Here is a 26,931-nt window from a genome sequence, read left to right as displayed (position 1 = left end):
TGCTCGTGTTGACGCTAACTTCCAGTTACCCAAAGCCCTCTACGCTTGGCGGACATCTTTACTTCGGGAAGGAATGTCTACTATCTGACCCTGGAATAGTCAGAAAAATATACTCTTAGACATAAAGTAAATTCAGTTACACATTGTTTGAAGGCTGCAACTACGTTCTCAATACACTGTCGAATTAGAGTGAGCTATAGATTACTTCCGCCCGAATCCATGATGGCGGGGTCAACGCCGGAAGCTCTAGCTGCATTCTGGGTATTGTAGTCAGTGAAGAGAACGGACCCTACCAAGTTGTTCGGAAGGGAGTACTCATATCAAGTTGTTCGGGAGGGAGTACTATCTAAACATTTTAAGTAATCGCTGTCTTGTGAAACCAGTTATCAAGTGTTTTAATGTTTACTTTAAATAATTTTCAAACCTCAGGCCTTTCCATGACTTTCTGATTATACGCTGCTGACTCCAGGCCTCCGTACCCCGCCCCCTCCGTTCGTCACTTCCGGCGAGCCTCTCGCGGGTTCTGGGCTTCAGAGCGGTGGCCTCGGCTGCGAAGAGGGAGCTCTGGGTTTCTATTGTAAGGTTCAGGAAAAGAAGCGGCATCACCAAGCGCTGTCAGTCATGGTGAGCTGGCCGGGGATCGCGAGCCGGGTGATGCCAGAGCTGCCCCTGGCGCTCGGCAGGGAGGGCCTGGACCTGGTGGCGGAGGTGCCGAGTCACCCGGGCCTGTATCGGCCGGCTCCACTGTCCGGAGCGCTTCTGTCCCAAGTGGTATCCATAATTACGAGCCGCCTCTTTTCTTCTTAGCTTGTCCGAGTCATGACTCGTATGCCTTTCGGCGGGACTGCAGCCCTGAAGAGTAGAAAGGAACCTGTTCCTTTATGTCGGTAGTTCTCATAAGTGCTCTCGACACGCAACAGGTTTCCATGAACTCGAAGTTAACTGGAGAGTTCTTGGAGAGTGGTGCGAGGGAGGAGAATCCGAAGGACCATTAGCTTTGCCAAAGTTCCCCGGCATTTTATTTAGTAGAGATCATGTTTTAGGATGTATGTCACGTTGTGTTCATTCACGTTGCGATAATGGCAATAGGTAATATTTGGGGCGCTTTTTTTTCTATCAACGTACACTTATTTAATTCCTGCATTCCCCATGGAACATAGGTAGTTATTATACTAACCGAGAGAACTAAAACTCTGAGAGGTAGAGGCACAGAGGTTGGAAGTCAAGTCCATCTGGCTGCAATGATGCTTCACTGGCACTGACTACTGATGCCGGCACTGACTGCTTCATGTATTAGGCATCCAAGCTTTAAAGGAAGTAAACATGGATGGTAGAAGCGGTGAAGGAGGAGCAGGTGCCCATGGGTGGATGAGTTGGAAAGATACTATTAGGAGTGTGGCAATACTTTGTGTATGTTGTTTATGTTTCAAGAAGAAGCAGTAGGCTAGATGGATGGCATAGGAGAAGGAGCTTTGATGAGCACACACCCCCTAACCCATCATTCAAAAAGGGTTTTGTGGGTTATACACCTAAGACTTGAGTCAGACAGTTCTACTTCTGTGCTAGTAACTGAAGAATCATCTTTTGCAATTTATTGGAGGAGGGTGTTGGTGTGCACCTGGGCCTGAGAATAGAGGCCCGGCGCTGGGTGCGTGAGTCATTGTGCTTGGGTGCGCATCTGTGCATGTGAAGGTCAGCAGGCAATCTTGGATGTAGTCCCTCATGTCTTGACTTTGCTGGCTGGTGTGAGACAATGTTTGATACACAGTGTTCATGTCTGTTGTGTGCTGGGAACATCTGGAGAAGCACCAACCCTGAAGCCTACCAGAGCAAGGGAGGCTCACTGGAAAAGAAAAAGGATTGTATTAAAAGCCAGATGGAGGAGTACACACATGGGCAACTGCTTTCCCACCACCTGCAGTGCTGTTTTGTGTTTCTTGCCCAATTGACACTCAAGACATGTAGGTCTTTAATGAGGATCTCCTCCTGTACACTTGTTTAACATCCATAGCTCTCTGTGCCCAGACCTGCTTCTTCCTCAAACTCCTGGGCATAGGTATTTTATTGTTATCTCCTTGTCTTTTATATTGGGTTCACTAGGGCAGAGGTGATAATCTGCCTTCTAAGTACCCAAACATTACTAAAGTGATGTCCCCAAAGTCCAGATTAGAGTCACACAAATAGTAGGCACTCAGAAAAGAGGTGACTTCTGAACATTAGGCTAGGAGATGGTGAGTGGTTGGTAATGAGTGTCTATGAAGTGTAAGGAAGGTGCAGCCTTAATCTCGAGAGTAGGGAATAGTAACAGAAAGGTGGGACTCGAAGGCCTGGTTTTGTATTTTAGTAAAGTTGCACTGTCTGTAGATAATGGAGACTGGAACTGAGGGATAAGTCTTTGGGAGACAAAAGGGATTTGAGGTTCATTGTGCTGCCTAGGCAGTCAGAACATTCTGGTTAGTTGGGATTTTAGTTTTCTGTGTTCTTTGACCACATTTATAAGCACTGATGACTTGCTATGTTTAGTGCTTGGCCTAAAGAAACATTCTTTTGCACTAGATACAGTGGCCTATTTAAAGTTTCTTTGTTTTAATAATAATACCATTTCTTTCTTTCTTCTAGTTTTCTTTCAACATGTTTGACCACCCGATTCCCCGGGTCTTCCAGAACCGCTTCTCCACGCAGTACCGCTGCTTCTCTGTATCCATGCTAGCAGGGCCTAATGACAGGTCAGATGTGGAGAAAGGAGGGAAGAGTATGTGCCTGTTTTTATTTTGAATAGTAACCTTTCCTGCCCTAAACTCTATGAGCCCTGTAGCCTTCTATAGTCGTCATTTTACATGTGAGCACCAGACACTAACATTATAGTAAGAATGTCACTTGTCCTAAGGATGGGTGGTGGGAGTATGGTGCTAATTATGTTGTTGACTAAGTGCCATTCAGAGCACAAAAGTAAATACCTCAAGTCAGGTTCTTCATGAGAGGTCATCGTGACATTCTGCTACCCCCAAACCACTGTTTAAAGCTTTTAAAAGGTCAGAAAGTATACATCTTGCCTTTGTTGTATCCTTTTATTTTTATGTACTTAATATTCCTGAAATATTCTTTTCACAGTAATTATGCCACCCTCAGCCCTCGATCAACTCAGTAAGTACTTTCTAAATGGCTTGACAGTTTGGGAAATATAAATACAGAAACCAGAAACGGGCATAGGATAGCCGGGTGGCATTTGTCAGGATGTGGTTGGAGTCCTTTTGGAGGTATGCTGGGCTGGAAGGACCAGGAACAGGTACTTAGTTGAGGCACAGCATGGTTGTGCATTCCACTGCAAGGGCGCTATAAGCACCCACTTGGTAAAGGGTGCTCCTTTCTGTTTCTTCTCCCCCTGGCCCTTCCCCTGTCGCCCAGCACCCTGGCCCTTCCCCCGTCGCCTGGCTTGTCTGGAGAGCCTGTCTAGGTACAAAGGAGCAGCACTTTGCACGGTGCTTGAGCAGTTCATGCTGTGGTGTGGGCTTACTAGGTCATCTCCTAAAGGAAAAATGATCGATCTACAAGAGACTTTGTGAAGCAGAGCTTCACCTCCTCCCCAGATAGCTCTCCTGAGCTCCAAACCTGAGTTTCTCCCTTCCATTGTGCCATGGTATCCTGGGCTGCCACTCTCTCTTCCTGTGCCAGATAAAGCCATTGTGAGAAAAGCCCCATGCTTCCTTTCTCGGATTATGGACAGCCCTAATTGTGGATGCACTCTTTGCTATGGAAACTTGAAGATGTTCCCATATTGAATTAACCTGTGGAGACTGGTTATGGAGATGTAGTGGTGACTTGCAGAGAATAGATGCTACTCTGCTGTGTTTGGGCTTTGAACTTTGCCCTGCTTAGCTACTGGCTTAGCCTCTCTGGATCTTGGTATCTTCATTAACCAGGGTCGCCATCAGTCAGTACCATTCATTGGAGCTGTGGTGATGGTTCTGGTTATAAGTGGGGAGGTGACCTTTAACCCACTCTAGGTGGGAGTGTCCAGTGGAGGCTTCTCTTTAGGCAGCTGGTAGAATAGAGCCATGGGGTTCACTATAGGCTACCATTACAAAGACAGGGTGGGTCCTTAGTCTTGCTTTTGGGGTGAGCTGACCAAGGAGCCCAGGTGCGACCCTTAGCAATATATCCAGGAAGGTACTTGGGAACTGGATCAGTAGAATTTAGACCAGGCTAGAGTAAATTCAGACCTTTCTTTGTTTGCTTTTGCTGTATTAGGGATTCAGGCATGCTAGTTGAATGCTTATTTACTAAGTCAGACCCTCAGCCCTATAAAGCCCTTTTTCTTCCTCCAGACTGGGTTTTACCCAGCTTAACTAGGCTGACCTCGAACTTAAAATCTTCCTGCCTTGACTTTCTGAGTATCTGGGATTACAGGTGTGTGCCACCATGTTCAACTGTTGAAACCTCTTAAGTGGTGGAAGGAACCCTTTGTAACCAAGTAAGACCAGGAGGTTTTTGACTTATGAAATATGGGTTATTGCTCAGGTCATAGGAATTAAATGCTGCAGAGGACTGAGGAGCTCAAAGTCAGTCTCCATCAGTCAGTGGCTGAAGGGTGCTAGAGTTTCCCTTCACTGCCTCTGTCTTGGGTCTTTGGCGGGAGCCTGGTCTGTAGCACCTAAGACCATGCATATCTGGGTCACCTTGAAGCTTCCATGGGTAGGGCTGTTTTAGTGACAGGGAGCCTAGCTTCTTGGTCTCAGACTACTTGTCTCAGCCACCGGTGTGCTGGCGAGATCACCTCCATCCCACAAGGAGGCAGTTTTCCAAGCTGCTTTGGAGCTTCCTACTCAAGCTCTTCACTGATTGACTTTATTCACTCAACATTTAGAGAGAGGCCCAAAGTCCGCTCTGCCTCCTGATGCTAAGTGGACATTTCTTGCCAGATATGGTGGCAGGCCTCTGAGTTAGAGGCCATTTAGGGCGATGGAGTGAGTCTTGGTGTGTGTGCTTAACCTGATCATCAGCAGTCTACTTGAGTGGCAGGGTTCACCAACTTTGGCAGACTAAGTCCGGATCCTAGTGCCACCACTCCTGAGCGTGATCATTTATGGCGTGTTACTTTATCCATATGCCTCAGTCTCTCCCATTATTTAAAAAGGGAGGGATGATAGTGCCTTCTTCATTACTCTGGGAAGATTAAACAGTTGCCCAGAACATGGCAAACAGCACTGATAACCTCTCAGAACCTTTCAGACCCTTCCCATTGCCCTAGTCTCTTGGCTTTTCTGGTTTCATGTGGCCAGGCCCTCCTTTCTCTGCCCTTGTGCCTTTGACTCAGTGTTCCACTAATCCTGTTGCTGGCTCCTTAACTCATAGATCACTAGAATTCAGAGACATGCCATCTTGTGACCTTGCTGAGTTAGGGCTGCCCACTGGCCTAGGAACTTGTCTCTGTTCCATGCCTTCTCATAGTGTCTCTCTTCCTGACTCACTCTCATACCTGACCCCAGCCATCTTGCCTAATTGCTGGTCCTTCCTTGAACTGGCTGAGTTCTTCCCATTCATCCCTTCACTTAGCTGTGCCCCTTCCTGGATCGTGTTTCTAGTAGCTGACCTGGAAAGCTGTGACTTTAGGGGCTGCAAAGCCTGTTCCCTGGTCTTTCTCCCTTTCCACCCTTTGCTTCCCATGGTGCCTGTAGTATATATTGGTGCTTGTCAGTTTACAATCTCATCTATCTAAATAAAAACCTTTAAAGGAACAGATTTTTTGTGGCACATGGTTGGCACTTAAGTTATTGATGAATAAATGAACATGCTACTTTTAAGAATCATGATTTTAGAAAATCATGTTTATGCTGGTGCTACGTGACTAAGTCAGTAAGCTCTTCTAAGGCCACATGGTGTGTTCTTACAGTGATACCCCTCTGACTAGAACAGTAGGAGATGTGGGAGGAGGGTCTGAAGTTTAGGGACAAGGCCACAGGAGGGCACTGGGTGGACAGGGTTTCCTTCACAGGGACTGGTGACAGGTGTGGTACTTGATTGTGTGTTATAACATCTTTGTTCTTAGGCCGGCTCAACATTACCTATCCTATGCTGTTTAAATTGACCAATAAGAATTCAGACCGAATGACACACTGTGGTGTACTGGAGTTTGTTGCTGATGAAGGCATCTGTTACCTCCCCCACTGGGTGAGTTGAGCTATAAATGTCTGTAGATTCTGTCCCTCATAAGCAGAGACACCCTTTTCCATATGTGTGCATGCTTGAGAGTCCTTTCAAGTAGATCGGCCCAGTAAGAGGAAGACATCTTCAGCAGTGTGCTGGCTGTGCCATGTTTAAAACATCATGCTTAACTGTGTAGACACAGGTCAAGGTTATGTGAAGGGCGACATTACAGACCTGGGTGCCTTGTCAAGGGCATGAGCGGTCCCAGAGCTTACCGTGGAGCGGGGTAACACTCCTGAGGGAGGATCCTAAGGGGGCAAGGATTCTGTGGGGTGGTTTGGAGACTGCACAACTCCCTTGCTTCCTTTCTGTCTCTCCTTTCAGTCCAAGCCCAGTTGACAAGCTCAGCTTTAGGAAGCCTTCACAGGGAAGTGCGTACCCTGTTCTTTGTGCTTTAATGGTGCCAGATGCCCTGAAAAGTCCCTGGCAGGCTTGAGGACACAGAAGTGCTTTGTCTGCTGTACTTGGAGGCCCCACTGCCACCAGAACAATGTTCTGAAGCTCAGTCCCTACTTGCTTGCTCTATCACAGTGATCAACACATTTCAAAGGAGTAGCTTTTCCTTTTTATGATTACATATTATTCAAGTTCTAAAGATCATTTCTTTCTTATCATTGCCACCCTTTCCAGCTGGGCCCCGCCCCAGGGTGCTTGATGAACTATGGCCATGTTCTCCCTAGCAGGAGTGCTGTTTGGGTTTATAACTCTTGCTTCTAGGCTTGTGTGTTGCCCGTCTCCTTGCCCAGACTTGCTGTGGGATGTCTTACTAAAGCTGAGATCTGACATGCTGATCTCTTACACTCATCACTTCCTGTCCTGTGTCTGGCCTTGTACAAAGCAGTGTCGTAGCAGCAGACCTGGCACTGAAGCTGCACTGGATGGTGAAGTGTAGGGCAGTGACTCTTTTAGTCCTTCTCTTCCTGCAGAGGTCCCTGTGGCTTAGCTATGAGATGAAGTGTGAGGTAGACAACACTGAGCTCTGAAAAGTCTCCCTTAAATCCCTGATGTGCAGTTAATAGCTACAGATTCCTTGACTCTTTAGCCTGGGAAGCTATCTGAATTTCTTTCTCTGAGATGCCATATGGCCCTTAGGAAGCCTGTGGGGATATGAAACTTCTTTTCCCAGCCCTTTTGGGGCTGGCTTTCCAGCTAATGGCATGCCTTCTATCTCTCAGCTCTATTTCAGGTGACAAGGGGCATGTACACAGATTATCTAACTTGGCTGTACCCAACCTAAGCTGCCAAGTTTCAGGGAGAGCCAGGCTGCAGCAAATGCTAGCCTGCTGCTGGAACTTCATCTCTTGAGCCATGCTTATGAGTTTGCTTGCTGGCATTGGATACCAATAGGCCTGGACTTACCATGCTGTCTGCACCAAAGTGCCCACTGACGGACCAGAGAGTGAGCTTTAGGTCCTCTTGCTTCCTTGCTGTCTTAGTTAGGGTTTTACTGCTGTGGACAGATACTGTGACCAATGCAAGTTTTATAAAGGACAACATTAATTGGGGCTGGCTTACAGTTTCAGAGGTTCAGTCCAGTATGATCAAGGTAGGACCATAGCAGCATCTAGGCAGGCATGGTGCAGGAGAAACTGAGAGTTCTATATCTGAAGGCTGCTAACAGAATACTGGCTTCCAGGCAGCTAGGATGAGGGTCTTAAAGGCCACACCCACTCAATCAAGGCCACGCCTTCTAATAGTGCCACTCCCTGTCAAGCATCTACAAACCATTCATAGGCCTCCAAAGATGTTAGGGAAGGCCAGTGGAAATTTACTCTGTAGTTCTTTTCTACTTTTGCATCTATGTATCCAACTTATTTTAAAAAAGATATAAAATTAGCAAAAATCCATTCTGAGCCCTGTAACCTATCCCTCTTTTCTGACCCATGCATCTCTGCCTCTGACTTAAGACTTCCGGTACTGGACTGGAGAGATGGCTCAGCGGTTAAGAGCACTGACTGCTCTTCCAGAGGTCTTGAGTTCAAATCCCAGCAACCACATGGTGGCTCACAACCATCTGTAATGAGATCGGATGCCCTCTTCTGGTGTGTCTGAAGACAGCTACAGTGTACTCACATAAATAAAATAAATCTTTAAAAAAAAAAACCAAAAGACTTCTAGTACAGTGGCCTGGTTTCCTACATTAGATTTTCACAGCCTTGGTTCATCTCTTTTGTTCCTGTCCTCAATTGTCCTCTGTCTTACTGGGTAGTTACTCAGTGCATGTGTCTTAGTGTTTTTATGACCCTGTGTGGCAGACATGTCTGGGACCTTACAAGACCAACCTTTCCTTGTGTGGTTTTTCTATTGTAAGTGTGGTCTTGATTGCTTCAAGGCCTTGAAAACTGCTTGCGAGACAGCTTTGGAGCTGGGAGGTAAGCATCCCAGGGAAATATTGTGTACAGGAGGCTAGAAGCTGGTGGCCTGCCAGGTGGCCTTGGAGACAGGTCACAATGCAGCCTTGGTTGAACCCCTTACTAGGTCTGCGTTCCATTCACATCCCTCACTTGGTTTTCTCCTATGGCATGTTTCTATTGCACAGTTACATTGCTTGTTCCAAGTCTTCATCCCGGGCCCTCCTACCCAAATAAGACTTTGACCCACTCAGCGTACTAACTGGCAGGTGTTAACCATGTAGGCTTCTTAATTTTCAGGGGTTTCATGCTGATTTCTCCTTTTCAGATGATGCAGAATTTGCTGTTGGAAGAAGGGGGCCTGGTTCAGGTGGAAAGTGTCAACCTTCAGGTGGCTACTTACTCTAAGTTCCAGCCTCAGAGCCCAGACTTCCTGGATATCACCAACCCCAAAGCAGTGTATCCTTCTGACATGATTTCCTCTGCAAAGGAGGGGTTCCTGGCTGTCACTGAACAGCATGGGAAATCATGCAGCTACTTCTGATCGAAGTTGTGATTCTTAGTAACATCATTTGTCTAGTATGTCCTCTTGAACCTGACCAAGCAAATCAGGGCTCTTTGGCCTTCTCCAGTCACTTGGAGATACTTGTTAGACTCCAGAGCAGAGTCGTCTTATAGTTCTGTAGCTACCTAGCATAAAGATCTAGATGTAGTTCTGTGGCTACCTAGCATAAAGATCTAGATGTAGTTCTGTGGCTGCCTAGCATAAAGATCTAGATGCGTAGCTTATCCAGTGGGAGACATCGTGGCTCGTCTACTTCCAGCCCTCTCTCCCTGGAGCCCTTGGCTCTGGTTCAGCATGAACTAGATAATCAAGCCCACTTTGTGCTCAGCCTTAGGACCCATTCAAAGTCAGACAATAAACGTTGGCTGAGTACATTTTCTGTTTTTTAGCAAGCAGGAAGGAAAAATTTTATGTTTTTGTTGTAATGGTTTTTTTTTTCTTTTATGTTTGCCTCTCAGGTTAAACTGGGTATGTGTATTTATAAATGTGACCAATGTAAATGAGGGGCATGCTTTGTATCAAGATGTGCATAGCAAGACTTTATCTAAAGAAAAACAAAGTCTCAGACAGCAACATGGTCATCTGTGGGAAGAGCTGCTTAATATGTCCATCAGAATGCACTACAGATGTTTGGCGGTCAGTGTAGGGTGGGTCTTATCTTCACCCTCACCTTTAGGATCTTCGTGGCTTCCCATACTATAATGTAGATTATGGGATTGCTTTCAGGAGTGATTTAAAAGATTAAAAAATTCTTACGGATATGTCTTTGCATGCAGGTGCTCAAGGAGGCCAGAAGAGGGCAGTAGATTCCCTAGGGCTTGGGTTATAGGTGATTGGGAACATTTTAATGTGGGTGCTGGGAACGAAACTTTGATCCTCTGAAAGAGCAGTGCACACCCTTAACCAGTGAGCCGTCTTTACAGCCCCTATTTTATTTTTTAAATTGTGTGTATGTGTATGGATATGTGCATGTGAGTCTAGGTGCCATTGGAGGCCAAAAGGGTGTCAGATACCCTGGTTACAGGTGACTGTAAGTGTGGGTGCTGGGAACCAGTCTTCGGTGTTCTCCAAGAGCTGTACCCACTTTTAACAGCCGAGCTAAATCTCCTGGGAAGCCTTTTCTCTTTTTCATCATGGGGGAAAGGGTATCACTTGATTACCTGTTGTTCCTGGGTGTGACTGATAGGGTGAAGGCAGTCTCAGTGTATGTAGTCACTGTGGTGTATGTAGTCACTGTGGTGTATGTAGTCAGTGTAGTGTATGTAGTCACTGTGGTGTATGTAGTCAGTGTAATGTATGTAGTCACTGTGGTGTATGTAGTCAGTGTAGTGTATGTAGTCAGTGTGGTGTATGTAGTCACTGGTGTATGTAGTCACTGTGGTGTAGGTAGTCAGTGTGGTGTATGTAGTCAGTGTAGTGTATGTAGTCACTGTGGTGTATGTAGTCACTGTGGTGTATGTAGTCACTGTGGTGTACGTAGTCACTGTAGTGTATGTAGTCAGTGTGGTGTATGTAGTCAGTGTGGTGTATGTAGTCACTGTAGTGTATGTAGTCAGTGTGGTGTATGTAGTCACTGGTGTATGTAGTCACTGTGGTGTATGTAGTCAGTGTGGTGTATGTAGTCAGTGTGGTGTATGTAGTCAGTGTGGTCTATGTAGTCAGTGTAGTGTATGTAGTCACTGTGGTGTACGTAGTCACTGTGGTGTACGTAGTCACTGTGGTGTACGTAGTCAGTGTGGTGTATGTAGTCAGTGTAGTGTATGTAGTCAGTGTAGTGTATGTAGTCAGTGTGGTGTATGTAGTCACTGTGGTGTATGTAGTCACTGTAGTGTATGTAGTCACTGTAGTGTATGTATTCAGTGTGGTGTATGTAGTCAGTGTAGTGTATGTAGTCAGTGTAGTGTATGTAGTCGGTGTAGTGTATGTAGTCACTGTGGTGTATGTAGTCACTGTGGTGTATGTAGTCAGTGTGGTGTATGTAGTCAGTGTGGTGTATGTAGTCAGTGTAGTGTATGTAGTCAGTGTAGTGTATGTAGTCAGTGTAGTGTATGTAGTCAGTGTAGTGTATGTAGTCAGTGTAGTGTATGTAGTCAGTGTGGTGTATGTAGTCAGTGTGGTGTACGTAGTCAGTGTGGTGTACGTAGTCACTGTGGTGTATGTAGTCACTGTGGTGTACGTAGTCAGTGTAGTGTATGTATTCAGTGTGGTGTATGTAGTCAGTGTGGTGTATGTAGTCAGTGTAGTGTATGTAGTCACTGTAGTGTATGTAGTCACTGTGGTGTATGTAGTCAGTGTGGTGTATGTAGTCAGTGTAGTGTATGTAGTCAGTATAGTGTATGTAGTCAGTGTAGTGTATGTAGTCAGTGTAGTGTATGTAGTCACTGTGGTGTATGTAGGCAGTGTGGTGTATGTAGTCAGTGTGGTGTATGTAGTCAGTGTGGTGTATGTAGTCAGTGTAGTGTATGTAGTCACTGTAGTGTATGTAGTCACTGTGGTGTATGTAGTCAGTGTGGTGTATGTAGTCAGTGTGGTGTATGTAGTCAGTGTGGTGTATGTACTCAGTGTGGTGTATGTAGTCAGTGTAGTGTATGTAGTCACTGTGGTGTATGTAGTCACTGGTGTACGTAGTCAGTGTAGTGTATGTAGTCACTGTGGTGTATGTAGTCAGTGTAGTGTATGTAGTCACTGTGGTGTATGTAGTCACTGTGGTATATGTAGTCAGTGTGGTGTATGTAGTCAGTGTAGTGTATGTAGTCACTGTGGTTTATGTAGTCAGTGTGGTGTATGTAGTCAGTGTAGTGTATGTAGTCACTGTGGTATATGTAGTCAGTGTGGTGTATGTAGTCAGTGTAGTGTATGTAGTCACTGTGGTGTATGTAGTCACTGTGGTGTACGTAGTCACTGTAGTGTACGTAGTCACTGTGGTGTATGTAGTCAGTGTGGTGTATGTAGTCACTGGTGTATGTAGTCAGTGTAGTGTATGTAGTCACTGTGGTGTATGTAATCAGTGTGGTGTATGTAGTCAGTGTAGTGTACGTAGTCACTGTGGTGTATGTAGTTACTGTAGTGTATGTAGTCAGTGTGGTGTACGTAGTCAGTGTGGTGTACATAGTCACTGTGGTGTATGTAGTCACTGTGGTGTACGTAGTCAGTGTAGTGTATGTAGTCACTGTGGTGTATGTAGTCACTGTGGTATATGTAGTCAGTGTGGTGTATGTAGTCAGTGTAGTGTATGTAGTCACTGTGGTGTATATAGTCAGTGTGGTGTATGTAGTCAGTGTAGTGTATGTAGTCAGTGTAGTGTATGTAGTCAGTGTGGTGTATGTAGTCAGTGTGGTGTATGTAGTCACGTGGTGTATGTAGTCAGTGTGGTGTATGTAGTCAGTGTGGTGTATGTAGTCACTGTGGTGTATGTACTCAGTGTAGTGTATGTAGTCAGTGTAGTGTATGTAGTCACTGTGGTATATGTAGTCACTGTGGTGTATGTAGTCACTGTGGTGTATGTAGTCAGTGTAGTGTATGTAGTCACTGTGGTGTATGTAGTCAGTGTGTATGTAGTCACTGTGGTGTATGTAGGCAGTGTGGTGTATGTAGTCACTGTGGTGTATGTAGTCACTGTGGTGTATGTAGTCACTGTAGTGTATGTAGTCACTGTAGTGTATGTAGTCAGTGTAGTGTATGTAGTCAGTGTAGTGTATGTAGTCAGTGTGGTGTATGTAGTCAGTGTGGTGTATGTAGTCAGTGTGGTGTATGTAGTCACTGTGGTGTATGTAGTCACTGTGGTGTATGTAGTCAGTGTGGTGTACGAATTCAGTGTAGTGTATGTAGTCACTGTAGTGTATGTAGTCAGTGTAGTGTATGTAGTCAGTGTGGTGTATGTAGTCAGTGTGGTGTATGTACTCAGTGTAGTGTATGTAGTCAGTGTAGTGTATGTATTCAGTGTGGTGTATGTAGTCAGTGTGGTGTATGTAGTCAGTGTGGTGTATGTAGTCACTGTGGTGTATGTAGTCAGTGTGGTGTATGTAGTCACTGTGGTGTATGTAGTCAGTGTAGTGTATGTAGTCAGTGTAGTGTATGTAGTCAGTGTAGTGTATGTAGTCAGTGTAGTGTATGTAGTCAGTGTAGTGTATGTAGTCAGTGTGGTGTATGTAGTCAGTGTGGTGTACGTAGTCACTGTGGTGTACGTAGTCACTGTGGTGTATGTAGTCACTGTGGTGTACGTAGTCAGTGTAGTGTATGTATTCAGTGTGGTGTATGTAGTCAGTGTGGTGTATGTAGTCAGTGTAGTGTATGTAGTCACTGTAGTGTATGTAGTCACTGTGGTGTATGTAGTCAGTGTGGTGTATGTAGTCAGTGTAGTGTATGTAGTCAGTGTAGTGTATGTAGTCAGTGTAGTGTATGTAGTCAGTGTAGTGTATGTAGTCACTGTGGTGTATGTAGGCAGTGTGGTGTATGTAGTCAGTGTGGTGTATGTAGTCAGTGTGGTGTATGTAGTCAGTGTAGTGTATGTAGTCACTGTAGTGTATGTAGTCACTGTGGTGTATGTAGTCAGTGTGGTGTATGTAGTCAGTGTAGTATATGTAGTCAGTGTGGTGTATGTACTCAGTGTGGTGTATGTAGTCAGTGTAGTGTATGTAGTCACTGTGGTGTATGTAGTCACTGGTGTACGTAGTCAGTGTGGTGTATGTAGTCACTGTGGTGTATGTAGTCAGTGTAGTGTATGTAGTCACTGTGGTGTATGTAGTCACTGTGGTATATGTAGTCAGTGTGGTGTATGTAGTCAGTGTAGTGTATGTAGTCACTGTGGTTTATGTAGTCAGTGTGGTGTATGTAGTCAGTGTAGTGTATGTAGTCACTGTGGTATATGTAGTCAGTGTGGTGTATGTAGTCAGTGTAGTGTATGTAGTCACTGTGGTGTATGTAGTCACTGTGGTGTACGTAGTCACTGTAGTGTACGTAGTCACTGTGGTGTATGTAGTCAGTGTGGTGTATGTAGTCACTGGTGTATGTAGTCAGTGTAGTGTATGTAGTCACTGTGGTGTATGTAGTCAGTGTGGTGTATGTAGTCAGTGTGGTGTACGTAGTCACTGTGGTGTACGTAGTCACTGTGGTGTATGTAGTTACTGTAGTGTATGTAGTCAGTGTGGTGTACGTAGTCAGTGTGGTGTACGTAGTCACTGTGGTGTATGTAGTCACTGTGGTGTACGTAGTCAGTGTAGTGTATGTAGTCACTGTGGTGTATGTAGTCACTGTGGTATATGTAGTCAGTGTGGTGTATGTAGTCAGTGTAGTGTATGTAGTCACTGTGGTGTATATAGTCAGTGTGGTGTATGTAGTCAGTGTAGTGTATGTAGTCAGTGTAGTGTATGTAGTCAGTGTGGTGTATGTAGTCAGTGTGGTGTATGTAGTCAGTGTGGTGTATGTAGTCAGTGTGGTGTATGTAGTCAGTGTGGTGTATGTAGTCACTGTGGTGTATGTACTCAGTGTAGTGTATGTAGTCAGTGTAGTGTATGTAGTCACTGTGGTATATATAGTCACTGTGGTGTATGTAGTCACTGTGGTGTATGTAGTCAGTGTAGTGTATGTAGTCACTGTGGTGTATGTAGTCAGTGTGTATGTAGTCACTGTGGTGTATGTAGGCAGTGTGGTGTATGTAGTCACTGTGGTGTATGTAGTCACTGTGGTGTATGTAGTCACTGTGGTGTATGTAGTCACTGTAGTGTATGTAGTCACTGTAGTGTATGTAGTCACTGTAGTGTATGTAGTCAGTGTAGTGTATGTAGTCAGTGTGGTGTATGTAGTCAGTGTGGTGTATGTAGTCAGTGTGGTGTATGTAGTCACTGTGGTGTATGTAGTCACTGTGGTGTATGTAGTCAGTGTGGTGTACGAATTCAGTGTAGTGTATGTAGTCACTGTAGTGTATGTAGTCAGTGTAGTGTATGTAGTCAGTGTGGTGTATGTAGTCAGTGTGGTGTATGTACTCAGTGTAGTGTATGTAGTCAGTGTAGTGTATGTATTCAGTGTGGTGTATGTAGTCAGTGTGGTGTATGTAGTCAGTGTGGTGTATGTAGTCAGTGTGGTGTATGTACTCAGTGTAGTGTATGTAGTCAGTGTAGTGTATGTATTCAGTGTGGTGTATGTAGTCAGTGTAGTGTATGTAGTCAGTGTGGTGTATGTAGTCAGTGTGGTGTATGTACTCAGTGTAGTGTATGTAGTCAGTGTAGTGTATGTATTCAGTGTGGTGTATGTAGTCAGTGTGGTGTATGTAGTCAGTGTGGTGTATGTAGTCACTGTAGTGTATGTAGTCACTGTGGTGTATGTATTCACTGTGGTGTATGTAGTCACTGTGGTGTATGTAGTCAGTGTAGTTTTTGTTTTCAGCCTGACTGTTAGAATCACATAGTAGACACTATGGGTCTTATTTGTGAGTATTTTTTAAAAAGAGATTTAACTGAGGAGGGAAGATCCATTTGAGTATGGAGATCCCTGCAATGTGGTTGGGGTCCCAGGCTGTCTAAAGGGAGAGGAAGCAAACCAATTGAGTGCTGTCCTCTTCTCTCTGCTTTCTGATTCACCCAGGTACGAATAGACAGCTACCTCCTTGGGGCAAACCTTTCCCTCCATAGGGAGCTGTTTACGGCATGCTGAGCCCAAACCAGTCCTTCCTAATGTTGCTTTTGGTTGAGTATTTGGTTTCAGGTTGAGAAAAGGAACAAAGACAGTGTAGAGCAGAGTCATGGGGCGCTGGACCGTAACATTTGCCAGGGCTTGCCAAAGTAATCTTAGGAGCGAGTCCCGCCATCTGAGGTCAACCCTTCCATCTGTGTAATGGAGGAGTTTCCTTCTTGAGTCGTCAGAAGTGTTAGTCCATTGTGTAGTTGAAGGCATGCCGCTCGTCCTGTTGCCTTGACAGCGTGCATGCAGATTAGAAAATGCACTGAGGAACTTCGCCTGTCTGACGACTGGAGATGTGATCGCTATCAACTACAATGAGAAGGTGGGTGAGCTTCCTTACCTGATGGAGAATGCTCTGCTACTGCGCTTGTTTACCAGAGAGAGGGGAACGACAGAGCTGTTCTGTCTAAGTGTTTTGGTGATCCAGAGAGTTTATTGGGGTGGATTAGAGCATGGGTGAGCCAGGATGCAACTATGGAGACTGCACCAGTGGAGCTCCTGTACAACTTACAGGCAGCTACAGTACAGTTTACTCTTAGGGAGGAACCTGTTTAGCCTGGTAACTTTCTCCTCGTCTTGGTGGGCACCAGGAATGCTTGTGGTACACATTTATACATGCAGGCAAAACATTCAGAAACTTATTAAACGAGAAAAATTTTTTTTTCTTCCTTCCATTTTTTTATATGTTAAAAATGCCTTTGCTGGCTGACCTTAGTGGTACGTACTAGTTATCTTACCACCTAGAAAATGGTCGTAGGGTGAAGATTTCATGAGACCACCTCACCCTCCACAAGAGAATGTTTGAATCCACACCGAAAACTCATAGTTATTGTCCATTTTAGTATTGAATGAGGTGTTCTAAAAATGGCCTTTATCACCTAATTGCTACTTACTGCTTGGTTTTTAAAATTTTCTGGGTTCACATTTACAGCCCTAATTTACTCAGTGTTAATAGTTAGCTCTTTAAAGATACACACACACACACACAAAATTTTTTTTACTGTGTTTATATAGTATGTTTATATAGTATATAATCATTGGGTCATCTCCCTAGCCTTTCATGGTGGTTAATTTGATTGCTGTTTGATGGGATTTAGAAACATAATAGAATTAAAACTTTGAGCATGTCCATGAAGGATCTTGTAGGTACGGCTGAGATGGGGAGACCCACTCTAAGTGTAGGTGGCATCGTTCCGCGGGTTGGGGTTCTAGACTGAACAAAAACAGTGCAAGCTGAGTGTCAGCATTCACTTCTGACTGTGGACGGGCTACGCCCAGCTGCCTGGAACTTCCTGAGTTGTTTCCGTCAGGTATTGTCAAAGCAATGAAAAAAATAACATTCAGAAACTGTTAAGGACTGATTATATTTATAGACAAATAAGCTTAACACTCTTATACCTATTCATCATACCTCTGCTTTTAATAATGTCTGTGAATGGGCTGGACATGGCTCAGTGATTAAGAGCACTTGTTGCTTTTGCAGAGAACCCAGTTCATTTCCCAGAACCCACAAAGAGGTTCACAGCTGCCTGTAGTTCCAGTTCCAAGGGGTCTGACACCCTCTTCTGGCCTTTGTGGGCACCAGGCATGCAACTGGTGCAAACATATACATATATGCAGACAAACATTCATAAATATAAGATAGAAATGAATCTTCTCTTTTTTAAAATCTGTCTTTAAAAAGCCTTTGAGGGCTGAGCATCGTGGTGAATGCTAGTAATTGACCTGACTGTGGCAGCAGGGTTGTAGGTTCAAGGTTGGTCTGGACCACAAAGCAAGTTCCTAATCTCCTCTCCCTACCAAAGACTTTTCTGTCCTTTTATCTAAGCCAAGCTCTTTGCCATGCTGGGAAAGGCCAAAAACAAACTGTGTCCCTGTCCTTGTAAAACTCTCTGTTGAAAGCAGGCAGCCCTTTGAGGAGCAGACCTTGCTGTGGGGCAGAATGCTGTCGGTCGTTAATGTATATGACTACACTGTCTTCAGAAACACCAGAAGAGGGCATCAGATCCCATTACAGGTGGTTTTAAGCTACCATGTGGCTGCTAGAATTTGAACTCAGGACCTTTGGAAGAGCAGTCAGTGCTCTTGACCATTGAGTCATCTTTCCAGCACTCTGCTATATTTTAACATTTGCTTTTGGAGTGCTGGGTATTGAACCTAGGGCCTTGCACATAGTGTATAAATGCTTTATAGCCAATCTGTAGGGCTAGTGATCTGAGTTTGATCCTGGAGCCCACAGGTAGGTAAGAACCAACCCCCAAGGAGTGTGCTCTGACCTTCATGTGGGCACTTGAGATGCGTGTCGATATTATAGGTGTCAGTGTGTGACACAGTTGGGCTCCATATAACCTTAGCCCAGCTTCTTATTTTTTCTCTTTGCTTTTCCTTTCTCTGTGACGCCAATTCCTCCTTCCCCATCCCCCCCGACCCCTGTCAAATTTAAGCCATACAATGCATTTATCATTTTGGGAGGATAGACTTAGCATTCTTCATGTGAGCATTCTTACTCTTGGCTCCTTAAACACTTTGCTAATTCTTATCTTAGAATAAACGAGATTATGATCTTAGATACTAGAATTTATTTAGAACTTTTAATAATATTACAATAGTAGATTTTAGGTGTTAGGATAATTAGATATGAGTTTCTAGACCAGGAATTACCTTGCAATATGGTGCTAATTAGCTTGCGGAATGAGACCAACTTGTCGGGCAGTACCTTTCGGTCCGACCTGAAGCAGCGTTGTCAGTGCGGGAAGGGAGCGACGCTGCTGTGATGCTGGCTCGTGGCTCCTGTTGCCAGTCCCACCACTTCATCTTCCTGTTCTTGCTGCAGATCTATGAACTGCGGGTGATGGAGACCAAACCGGACAAGGCCGTATCCATTATTGAATGTGACATGAATGTGAGTGACATTTTCCACTGTGAGTAAGGTCAGAAGCCATGAGAGGATCACACAAGGGGAAGAGGAGGAAAGTGCTGTCGGAATAGGAGGTGGTGGCCATTCACCTAGTAGTCCCTCCTAGGGAGTAGAAGTGGACTGTGTTCAAAGTGGCTGGGTCCATAGTCACCTCAGGCCTGCCAAAGAGTGAATGTTAGTGTATTAAGACCTAAATGGAGACAAATTATTGACAGGACTCCTGGTGGTCAAGGAAAAAAAGGTTACACTGTGTCCTGTCTCCTTTCACTAAGGTGTCAGACTTTAGAAAGGGAAGAGAGGGGCTGGGGATTTAGCTCAGTGGTAGAGCGCTTACCTAGGAAGCGCAAGGCCCTGGGTTCGGTCCCCAGCTCCGAAAAAAAGAACCAAAAAAAAAAAAAAAAAAGAAAGGGAAGAGAAACTAATGGTTGCCAGGAACATGTGGGTCGTTGTAGTACCATTAGTAGAATGGGTACACACACATCCATGGTGATACGGTCATATTTAACTCTGAACACACACACACACACACACACACACACACACACACACACACACAGCTCCCAACAGCAGTCGCGTGTCTATAACGTGTCATTGTAGTGACGTTGAACACTATAAAGCACCGTTGTTGGGAAAACTGGACTCTTAAGCTGTTGTCTCGGTTAGTTAAGGAGGCATGGTGGCCTCATCTCAGCAGTTAACCTTTATTTTTAAAAACAGGTGGATTTTGATGCTCCCTTGGGCTACAAAGAACCAGAAAGACCAGTACAGCATGAGGAGTCAATAGTAAGTAATTTTCTTGAGCTTCTCCTAATACTTTTGTACCTGTGCTTCCTTGGTTTGTTTTAATTACAATTAAATATGTTGTGTGGCGATTGGGAGTATGTGTGCCATGCATGTGTGTGGAGCTCTGAGGACAACTTTTGGGAGTTGGTTCTCTTTCCACCTTTGGATACCAAGAACTGAACTCAGATCTTCAGGCTGACTTGCTGGCCTGTTCATGTATTTCTCTGTGAGTGGACTCTGCAGAGGCTGCCTGGCTCATAGTCCTTGTTCCTAGGAGGAGGCCTGCCTCCTAGGAGGATAGTGTGTGCTAGCTGGTGGAGGCTGGGCAGCGTGCAAACGAGAGGCTCTGAGGGAAGCTGAGCACCCATTCCAACAAGCTCACGTCCTGCTCCTTTTTTCCCATTAGGAGGGAGAAGCTGACCACAGTGGCTATGCTGGAGAAGTGGGCTTCCGTGTGAGTACCAGGCACTGCGTGTCACTGCACCCCAAGGCCAGGAACTGTTCTCGGTGATGATTTGTGAACGTTAGCAGGATGTGAGCTCTGGGTGCCCAAATGAGCAAATGGATCAGGCACTTGTGCAATTACCTTTTTTTTTTTTTTTTTTTTTAAACAGACTTAAATGCATTTTTAAAAAAGATTCATTCATTACATTTATATAAATATACTGTAGCTGTCTTCAGACACAGCAGAAGAAGGCATCGGATCTCATCACAGATGGTTGTGAGCCACCATGTGGGTGCTGGCAATTGACCTGAGGACCTCTGGAAGAGCAGTCAGTGCTCTTAACTGCTGAGCCATCTCTCTAGTGCTTTCCCTTGGGACCTTGACAACCCTGAAAGGCTTCCAACTTCTATTGTTCCTTTCCAAACGTATGACTATCACAGGACTTGGGTATGGTCCCTGGGTGTGTGGGGTGTCTACTAAAAGTCAAATTAGTATAATAGATACACACAGCCCTTCCCTTAGGCTCACCAGTTGTTAGCACATTGCTTCACCTCTGAAAGCTCATCCTGCTTTTATTTGAAGTAAGTTGCACGTGCGCCAGCCAGGCTCCCTGGTGAGCAGGCAGAAGTGGCTCTTGTGTGCTGGGCGGCAGAAGAGGGTTATGCTAGACACCTGGGAAGGAGAGGCCTGGCAGGTATTGTAACAGAAGTCAGCTATCACTGCTGCTGCCTGTATTAGAGAACTCGGGGGCTTCCTGCAGTCCCTCGAGGGGCTGGTCAAGCTATCTCAGTGGCAGCACTCAAGAGGATCTGGCAGTGCACCAGCTCCCACCCCTTCCGGGGTCTCTGAACAGGGGCACATGGTTGTTCACTTTTGAGGTTAAGCACGCACCCTCTTGACTTCCTTGTCTAGGCCTTCTCTGGTTCTGGGAATAGACTGGATGGAAAGAAAAAGGGGGTTGAACCCAGTCCCTCCCCAATCAAGCCTGGAGACATTAAAAGGTAGGTTTTTCCTAGTCTGTTTCTGATGAGTGTTAGCCATTTTAAAAGAAAGTTTTGACACATGGGCTGTGTGTCAAAGCCCAGGACATGGGAGAGCCTCATTCCAGTGTTGGAGACAGACCAACAGGCTACCGGCTAGGCTCAAGCCCTTCCTCTCTTTCTGACGAGGTAGAGCATGATGGTGCCTGTCCCAGGATTCATAGTGAACCCTCTTTGGTGGCTACCAGGTAGGATTCTGGATGTGTTAGCTGTCTACTGTGTATGTGACCAGGAAGAGAAGAAGAGAATGGGATCCATGGAGCACTTTCAGAGAAGTCTAAGGCCAGTGCCCACAGCATATCCCATGACCAGTGTTTTTACTTTGTGTTCCCTCCTAGCAGGTACATAGAGGGCAGAGCAGTGTAGACCAGACAGTTACCAAGAAGGCACTGCTGTCTCTCCCTACCTTCCTCTTGATTGTCAGAAGCAAATATAAGTCCTCCTTGGAACTAACCTTTCTCCTTGTCTGTTATTTTCACAGAGGAATTCCTAATTACGAATTTAAGCTTGGTAAGATCACTTTCATCAGAAATTCACGTCCAATGGTCAAAAAGGTTGAAGAGGTAAGTTTATTTCATTGGTCTTAGGATTTACTTACTAGTGATGACTAGTGTTTCTGCCATTCAAGATAGGGTGCTTCTGTGATATTTAGGCCCCTTCGTTCCTAACGGGCTGATTACTCTGTAGAACCATTGCAGATCTATTGACTAAGACCTGGCAATGCAGGGGTCAAGCATGACTCTAGGTTCTGCTGTGAAAAACCTCTGGAGCCCCAGGTGGGTCTCTTTTTTTTTGAAGATTTATTTATTATCTATAAGTACACTGTAGCTGTCTTCAGAGACACAAAAGGGCATCAGATCCTATTACAGATGGTTGTGAGCCACCATGTGGTTGCTGGGATTTGAACTCAGTACCTCTGGAAGAGCAGTCAGTGCTCTTAACCACTGAGCCATCTCTCCAGCCCTGGTTTTATCTTCTTTTTGCTTATGGTTTGTTTCAGAATGGGAAGTTAAACCCAGGACCTCACACACGATGAGCGCTTGCTTAAATCTGTGTTCTTTCTAACCTAGAACTAGAGCTTACCGTTTCTATACAGTCACTCCTGAGTAAGTGTATGACTGCAAGGTAGGGACGGTGTGGCTAAGAGTCCTGCAGAGGTGAATGCTGTGAACAGCCCGGCTGACTCTGGTTGGAAATGATACCTGGGAATAGGTGCAGGCACTCAGAGGAAACCAAATTGACCAAAATCAAGACATTGAGAGTTAGCACAAACACAGCCATGAAAGTCCAGGCCTCTGCTGTAGCTCTGTTACTGCTTAACACTGGTGACTAGCATGACACTGGCTCACAGAGTCAATGCCAAGTCAGGCTTCTGAAGTAACAGCTCATTGCTGAGATGTACCTGTGAGCTTCATGCTGTGATTGTGCTTGTACTGTGATTGCGTTCGTGCAGATGCATGGGAACGGAGCCAGAGCCCCTGACCATCTCACACGTGGTGTCAGCAGCACTCCACTTAGAAAGTGACCTTCACAAAGACATCAGTACAGCAAGCTTCTGTGACCAGCATGTTCCTGTCACTGGGCATGGGGATGGGAAGAGCTGCCTTAGAAGCAGAGGCATTACATGGGAACTTAGTCCAAGGTGTTAGGCGTTAGTTTTAAGTGTCTCATCCTGCTAAAGATTGCATTCTATACAGCAGCTATGTCTGCAATGCAGCCACCCAAGTGTGGTGTGTATTTTTATGTTAGACCCTAGGCTTTTCTGGTTCAGTTCTCAAAGGATCACCCTTAGCTGGTCATGATGCACAATTGTAATCTCAGCGATTGGGAGGTTGAAGCAAGAGGATCCAGGGGCTTAGAGTCAGGCTTTGCTAAATGAGACCTATCTTAAAAGACGAGAAGGAAAAAAGGAAGGCAGGGATGGAGGGGGAGAGGGAGAGGGAGAGACAGATCCCCTTGAGAGGTCTCAATAGGGCAGAGATCACCTATGCTGTGAGACTGTGTAAACTGGGCTGCTGGCTCATTGCCAGCTCTGGCTCCTGAACTTGTTCTGCTCTAGTATTCTGGGTGGCCTGAGAGGAGGACTAGGGTGCTCCCAGGCTGGACTGAAATCTCTTGCAGCCTTTAATGTCTTTTAGGCTGACACAGTGTTGTAAGTTTTCCAGGCTCGTAATAAATGTCAGTTCGCCCCTAACATGTCCACGAAACCTGCCTACATCCTTTATCAGATATAGTTCAGCTTTCATTGATCATGCTCACACTCCAGCGTGATTTATAGAAGGGAGAATAGGCTGGCAGGCACAGTAGGATCTGTTTTATCCATAAATATTTGAGTATATGAAATTAAAGACATAGCTTTACTCTATCTTCAGAGCCACTGAAGTTTTGGTGAAAGGTAATGGAAAAATAAGTTTGGAAGAGGAGGCACCTTGAGCAAGGATTTGACAGAAGGACAAGCAGAGCCTGCTTTTAACTAGCTGTAGACAGCTATAGCCTGAGTCTGGTCTGGCTTTCGGTGTAGACCCCAGAGCTCTCAGAAGGCACCGTGGAAATGAGCAGTGACAGTTACAGTGCATTTACAGCACCTTTCCCAACAAAGCAAGACAAATTCTAAGAGGAAAAATTTCCAGACTAAAGCTTTGTATCCAACTCTTTCTGGGCTAAACTTTGTCCTCTCAAAATTTCTGTGTTGTCATCATAATGTGACTACATAGGGCCCTTTACAGGGTATAATTAAGGGAAAATGGGGCCCTAATCTAACTGAATGATTTTTCAATTTTCCCAAGAAAAGGAAATGTGACCATAGAGAAGAAAGGCCAGGCATAGGCACAGAAGGACCATTTTCAAGCCAGAGGGGTCTAAAGACACCTTGGTCTCAGCTTCTCATCTCCAGGATGCTCAAAAGTCAATGTGGCATTTTAGCCACTAAGTCTGTGGTAATTGACATGGCAGCTCTACCAGGCGAGTTCACTAGCTGACCTACATCAAGACACCAGCTTCAGTAGGGCTGGAGAGATGGCTCAGTGCTCTTCCAGAGGTCCTGAGTTCAATTCCCAGCAACCACATGGTGGCTCACAACCATCTGTAATGGGATCTGATGCCCTCTTCTGGTGTCTGAAGATAGCAACAGTGTATTCACATACATAAAATAAATCTTTTTAAAAAAGGCACCAGGTTCAGAACTTCTGACATGTATGTAGGACCTCACGAAAGACAAAGACACCTTCAAGAAGCTTTCTGGGGACTCTACTTGAAGGTGTACCTCACCGAAGAAAGGAAGCAGAAATGGCTGGAGTCATTGGCAGCTCACACTGAGTCCAGTACTGAGGAAGCTGAGGCAGAGAGAGAGTTCAAGGCCGGTCTAGGCTTTAGGCCAAGAAAATGGCAAGTCCTAGCTTGGGATATACTTTCAAACAGACGAAATTGCTCAAGTCTTGTGCTCAGATAGATGGAGGAGAGAGAAGTCAGGAAGACAGAAGGCTGTGTGGCAGAGGCCTGCGTTCTATAGTTCACATGTGCTTGAATCACATACACAATAGGTATAAAGATGTGTTTTGGAAATTGTAAATCCCCTCTCTTGTAGGAAACCAAGGGGTGGTGCCTCAGGTCCTGAGCACTTAAAGCATGGGGGCAGAAGCTGTTTCTGCACTGTTAAAGAAGCAAGCCTTCTAGTGAGAGAAGTGGTCGGTAGTGTTTCTCATGGTTGGCTGATCTGAGTACACAAAGGTTTTTTGTCTTTTGGGTTTTTTTGTTTGTTTGGTTTGGTTTGGTTGGTTCTTTTTAAGTGCACCGTTTAAGCTAGTAATTCCCTTCTAGAAAAAACCAAAACTGAAGCAAAACCCAGAGCTGTGTGCAGACAGCAAGCTGCTTACCTCAGTAGCACCAACCGGGAAGTAAGGGGATCTAGAACTCAGGGGTTTGAGATTTGGGGATTAAGTAAACGTGGAGAAAAGTGACCAGAAATCCTATTTTGGGATGGTGCAGTTGAGAGTGATTTTTTTTCTTGGAGCATTATACTTTTTTTTTTTTTTTTTACATCAAAATGGTTGTTGTGTGACTGGATCGTTGGCTAAAGCTGTGAGAGAGACTTCTATGGAGAACCCAGATTCAGTTGAGATGGTGGCTCAAAACCCTCTGTGACTTCAGCCCTATGGGGACCTGGGCCTCCTCTGGTCTCCACAGGCACTGCATGCATATTTTACACAGAGACGTATGCAGGTAAAACACCTGTACACATAAAAGTTTGGAAATATAAAATGATTTATTGTGTAAGTGGTTCCCAAGCTATCAGGGTTCACTTTAGGATTTTCAACTTTCTAGCGATGAAAAGTGATAGATGCTCAATAGAAACTGTACTTAAGGGTCTGGAATCTTGGTAATTCCCTGGGCTAATAGATGATGGGACCCTCTCTGAGCCTTGGATGGCAGCAAGGAGCCACAGGGTCCCTTCCCCCATGTGGTCACTGGGGGAGGCTGCTATAGCATGGCTTGTAATTGAGTCGGGTATTTGGAAGGGAGTTGTATGAGACGCCTTTTCAACCTAATGATAACTGCAGCTGAAAATGGCTTCTTCAGACATAACCGCCTCTGAAAACAAAGGTGATAGGAGACACACAGCTGTGGTTTGTGGGTTTCTCACTGCCATGCATTCCAGAGACATTGACACTTATGTATATTGTGCTTGAGTACCTGGTATGTGCGGGTGCCCTGGCAGCCCGGAGAGGGAGTCAAATCCCTTGGACTTGGAGGCCATTGTGAGCTGCCCAGTGTGGGTGCTGGGAACTGAACCTGGGACCTCTGAGAGAATAGCACACACTTAAGCCCTGAGCCATCTCTCCAGCCCCTCCAGGGCTTTTTTTTTTATTATGAATAATGAAGTAGGGAACACACATAAATGGCACGTGCATCTATAGAATAAAGTAATTATTGTAAACTTTGAGGAGTTTCTGAAAATGATATCCTATTTTCATACCAGGATGAAGCTGGAGGCAGATTCGTTGCTTTCTCTGGAGAAGGACAGTCGCTGCGGAAGAAGGGAAGAAAGCCCTAAGTGCAAAACTGTGGGCTGACGGGAAAATAAAAGATCCGATTGCAACTGGCTTACAGTTACTAGCTCTGACAAGTTCAGAGATGCTCTGTTATTTATGGTTTGTTTAGAGTTACCTAAGAACTATCAAGCTTGTCCTGGATGCAAAACAGCAGAACTTGGAGGTTGTGTGCTTGATCTCGGGGGAGAGAGTGCTCCCGGGTCCTGGAGGTGGCTGCCTGCTCCACATCCTGTGCTCTGCTCCAGGGCCCTCCCAGGGCCTCCGCAGAGCAGATCCCTGTTTCCTGATCTGCTCTTCTTTCCCATGTCTGTACCCGGGCAGTGTCTTTAGTCCATCATGGCTACTCAGGCCAGAGCTGGAGTACCTGACAAAGATGGCGTCTTTTTATTTGACAGTGACTCAGAAGGGATCTCATCCAGATGAATGCACTCTCATTTTGATCTGCTCACTCTCAGCGAATTCCATGATGAAGCCAGATGTGCAAGGCAGAATGAATACGTGCTCAAGTTCTGTGCCCCGTTACATTTATTACCCATGGTTCTGATAGTTTGTTTTTCAAGGATAGGGTTGAAGTAGAACCCCATGAATATCAAGCATGCCACACACTCTGCCACTAAGGCTCACCCGTGCCCCCTTTTCTTACTGTTTTACTGTCCTCAGAGCTGCACTTTGTATGATGTAAGATTTTTTGCCATGCTGATCCAGTTATTTAAAATTTGTTCCTTGAGAATAATTCTTTTGAAGAATTAAACTTGATTAAAACTCACCTCTAGTTGTTTGATAAGGTATGTCGTGGATTGGTGGTCTGGGCACTAGTCACAGGAATGCCCCCTTACAGCGGCATTCTACTTCACCCTGTACTTAGAAGACCACTTCTGAGACTCGTGGAGGCTGTAGGGACAG

At 45.2% G+C, this 26,931-nt stretch overlaps 1 protein-coding gene across 2 annotated transcripts; it reads left to right on the top strand.

The window, feature by feature from the left end:
• Positions 1-498: 498 nt before the first annotated feature.
• Ufd1 (ubiquitin recognition factor in ER associated degradation 1) lies at positions 499-26,794 on the top strand. 2 transcript variants are annotated; one of them, XM_087577085.1, is made up of 12 exons: positions 499-624; positions 2,620-2,726; positions 3,112-3,144; positions 6,047-6,168; positions 8,884-9,014; positions 16,045-16,117; positions 18,629-18,697; positions 19,430-19,495; positions 19,902-19,949; positions 20,853-20,941; positions 21,462-21,543; positions 25,956-26,794. In XM_087577085.1, the coding sequence occupies exons 2-12, from the start codon at positions 2,720-2,722 to the stop codon at positions 26,028-26,030; spliced, it is 795 nt and encodes a 264-aa protein (XP_087433211.1). In that variant the 5' UTR covers positions 499-624; positions 2,620-2,719; the 3' UTR covers positions 26,031-26,794. The 2 variants fall into 2 exon arrangements, with proteins under 2 accessions (XP_087433211.1, NP_445870.1); NM_053418.2 differs by having other exon boundaries at positions 527-624; positions 2,620-2,752.
• The last annotated feature ends 137 nt before the right edge of the window (positions 26,795-26,931 follow it).

Source organism: Rattus norvegicus, chromosome 11, assembly GCF_021556685.1.
Source record: "Rattus norvegicus strain SHRSP/BbbUtx chromosome 11, alternate assembly SHRSP_T2T, whole genome shotgun sequence".
Taxonomy (NCBI): domain Eukaryota; kingdom Metazoa; phylum Chordata; class Mammalia; order Rodentia; family Muridae; genus Rattus; species Rattus norvegicus.
This window is presented reverse-complemented; position numbering and strand designations above follow the sequence as displayed.

Bases quoted from the DNA above. Each gene is read 5' to 3' on its own strand.
- Ufd1 (NM_053418.2), top strand. The intron at 2,753-3,111 runs GTATGTGCCTGT...TTCTTTTCACAG, and splicing joins TGTGGAGAAAGGAGGGAAGA to TAATTATGCCACCCTCAGCC. The intron at 19,496-19,901 runs GTAAGTAATTTT...TTTTCCCATTAG, and splicing joins TACAGCATGAGGAGTCAATA to GAGGGAGAAGCTGACCACAG.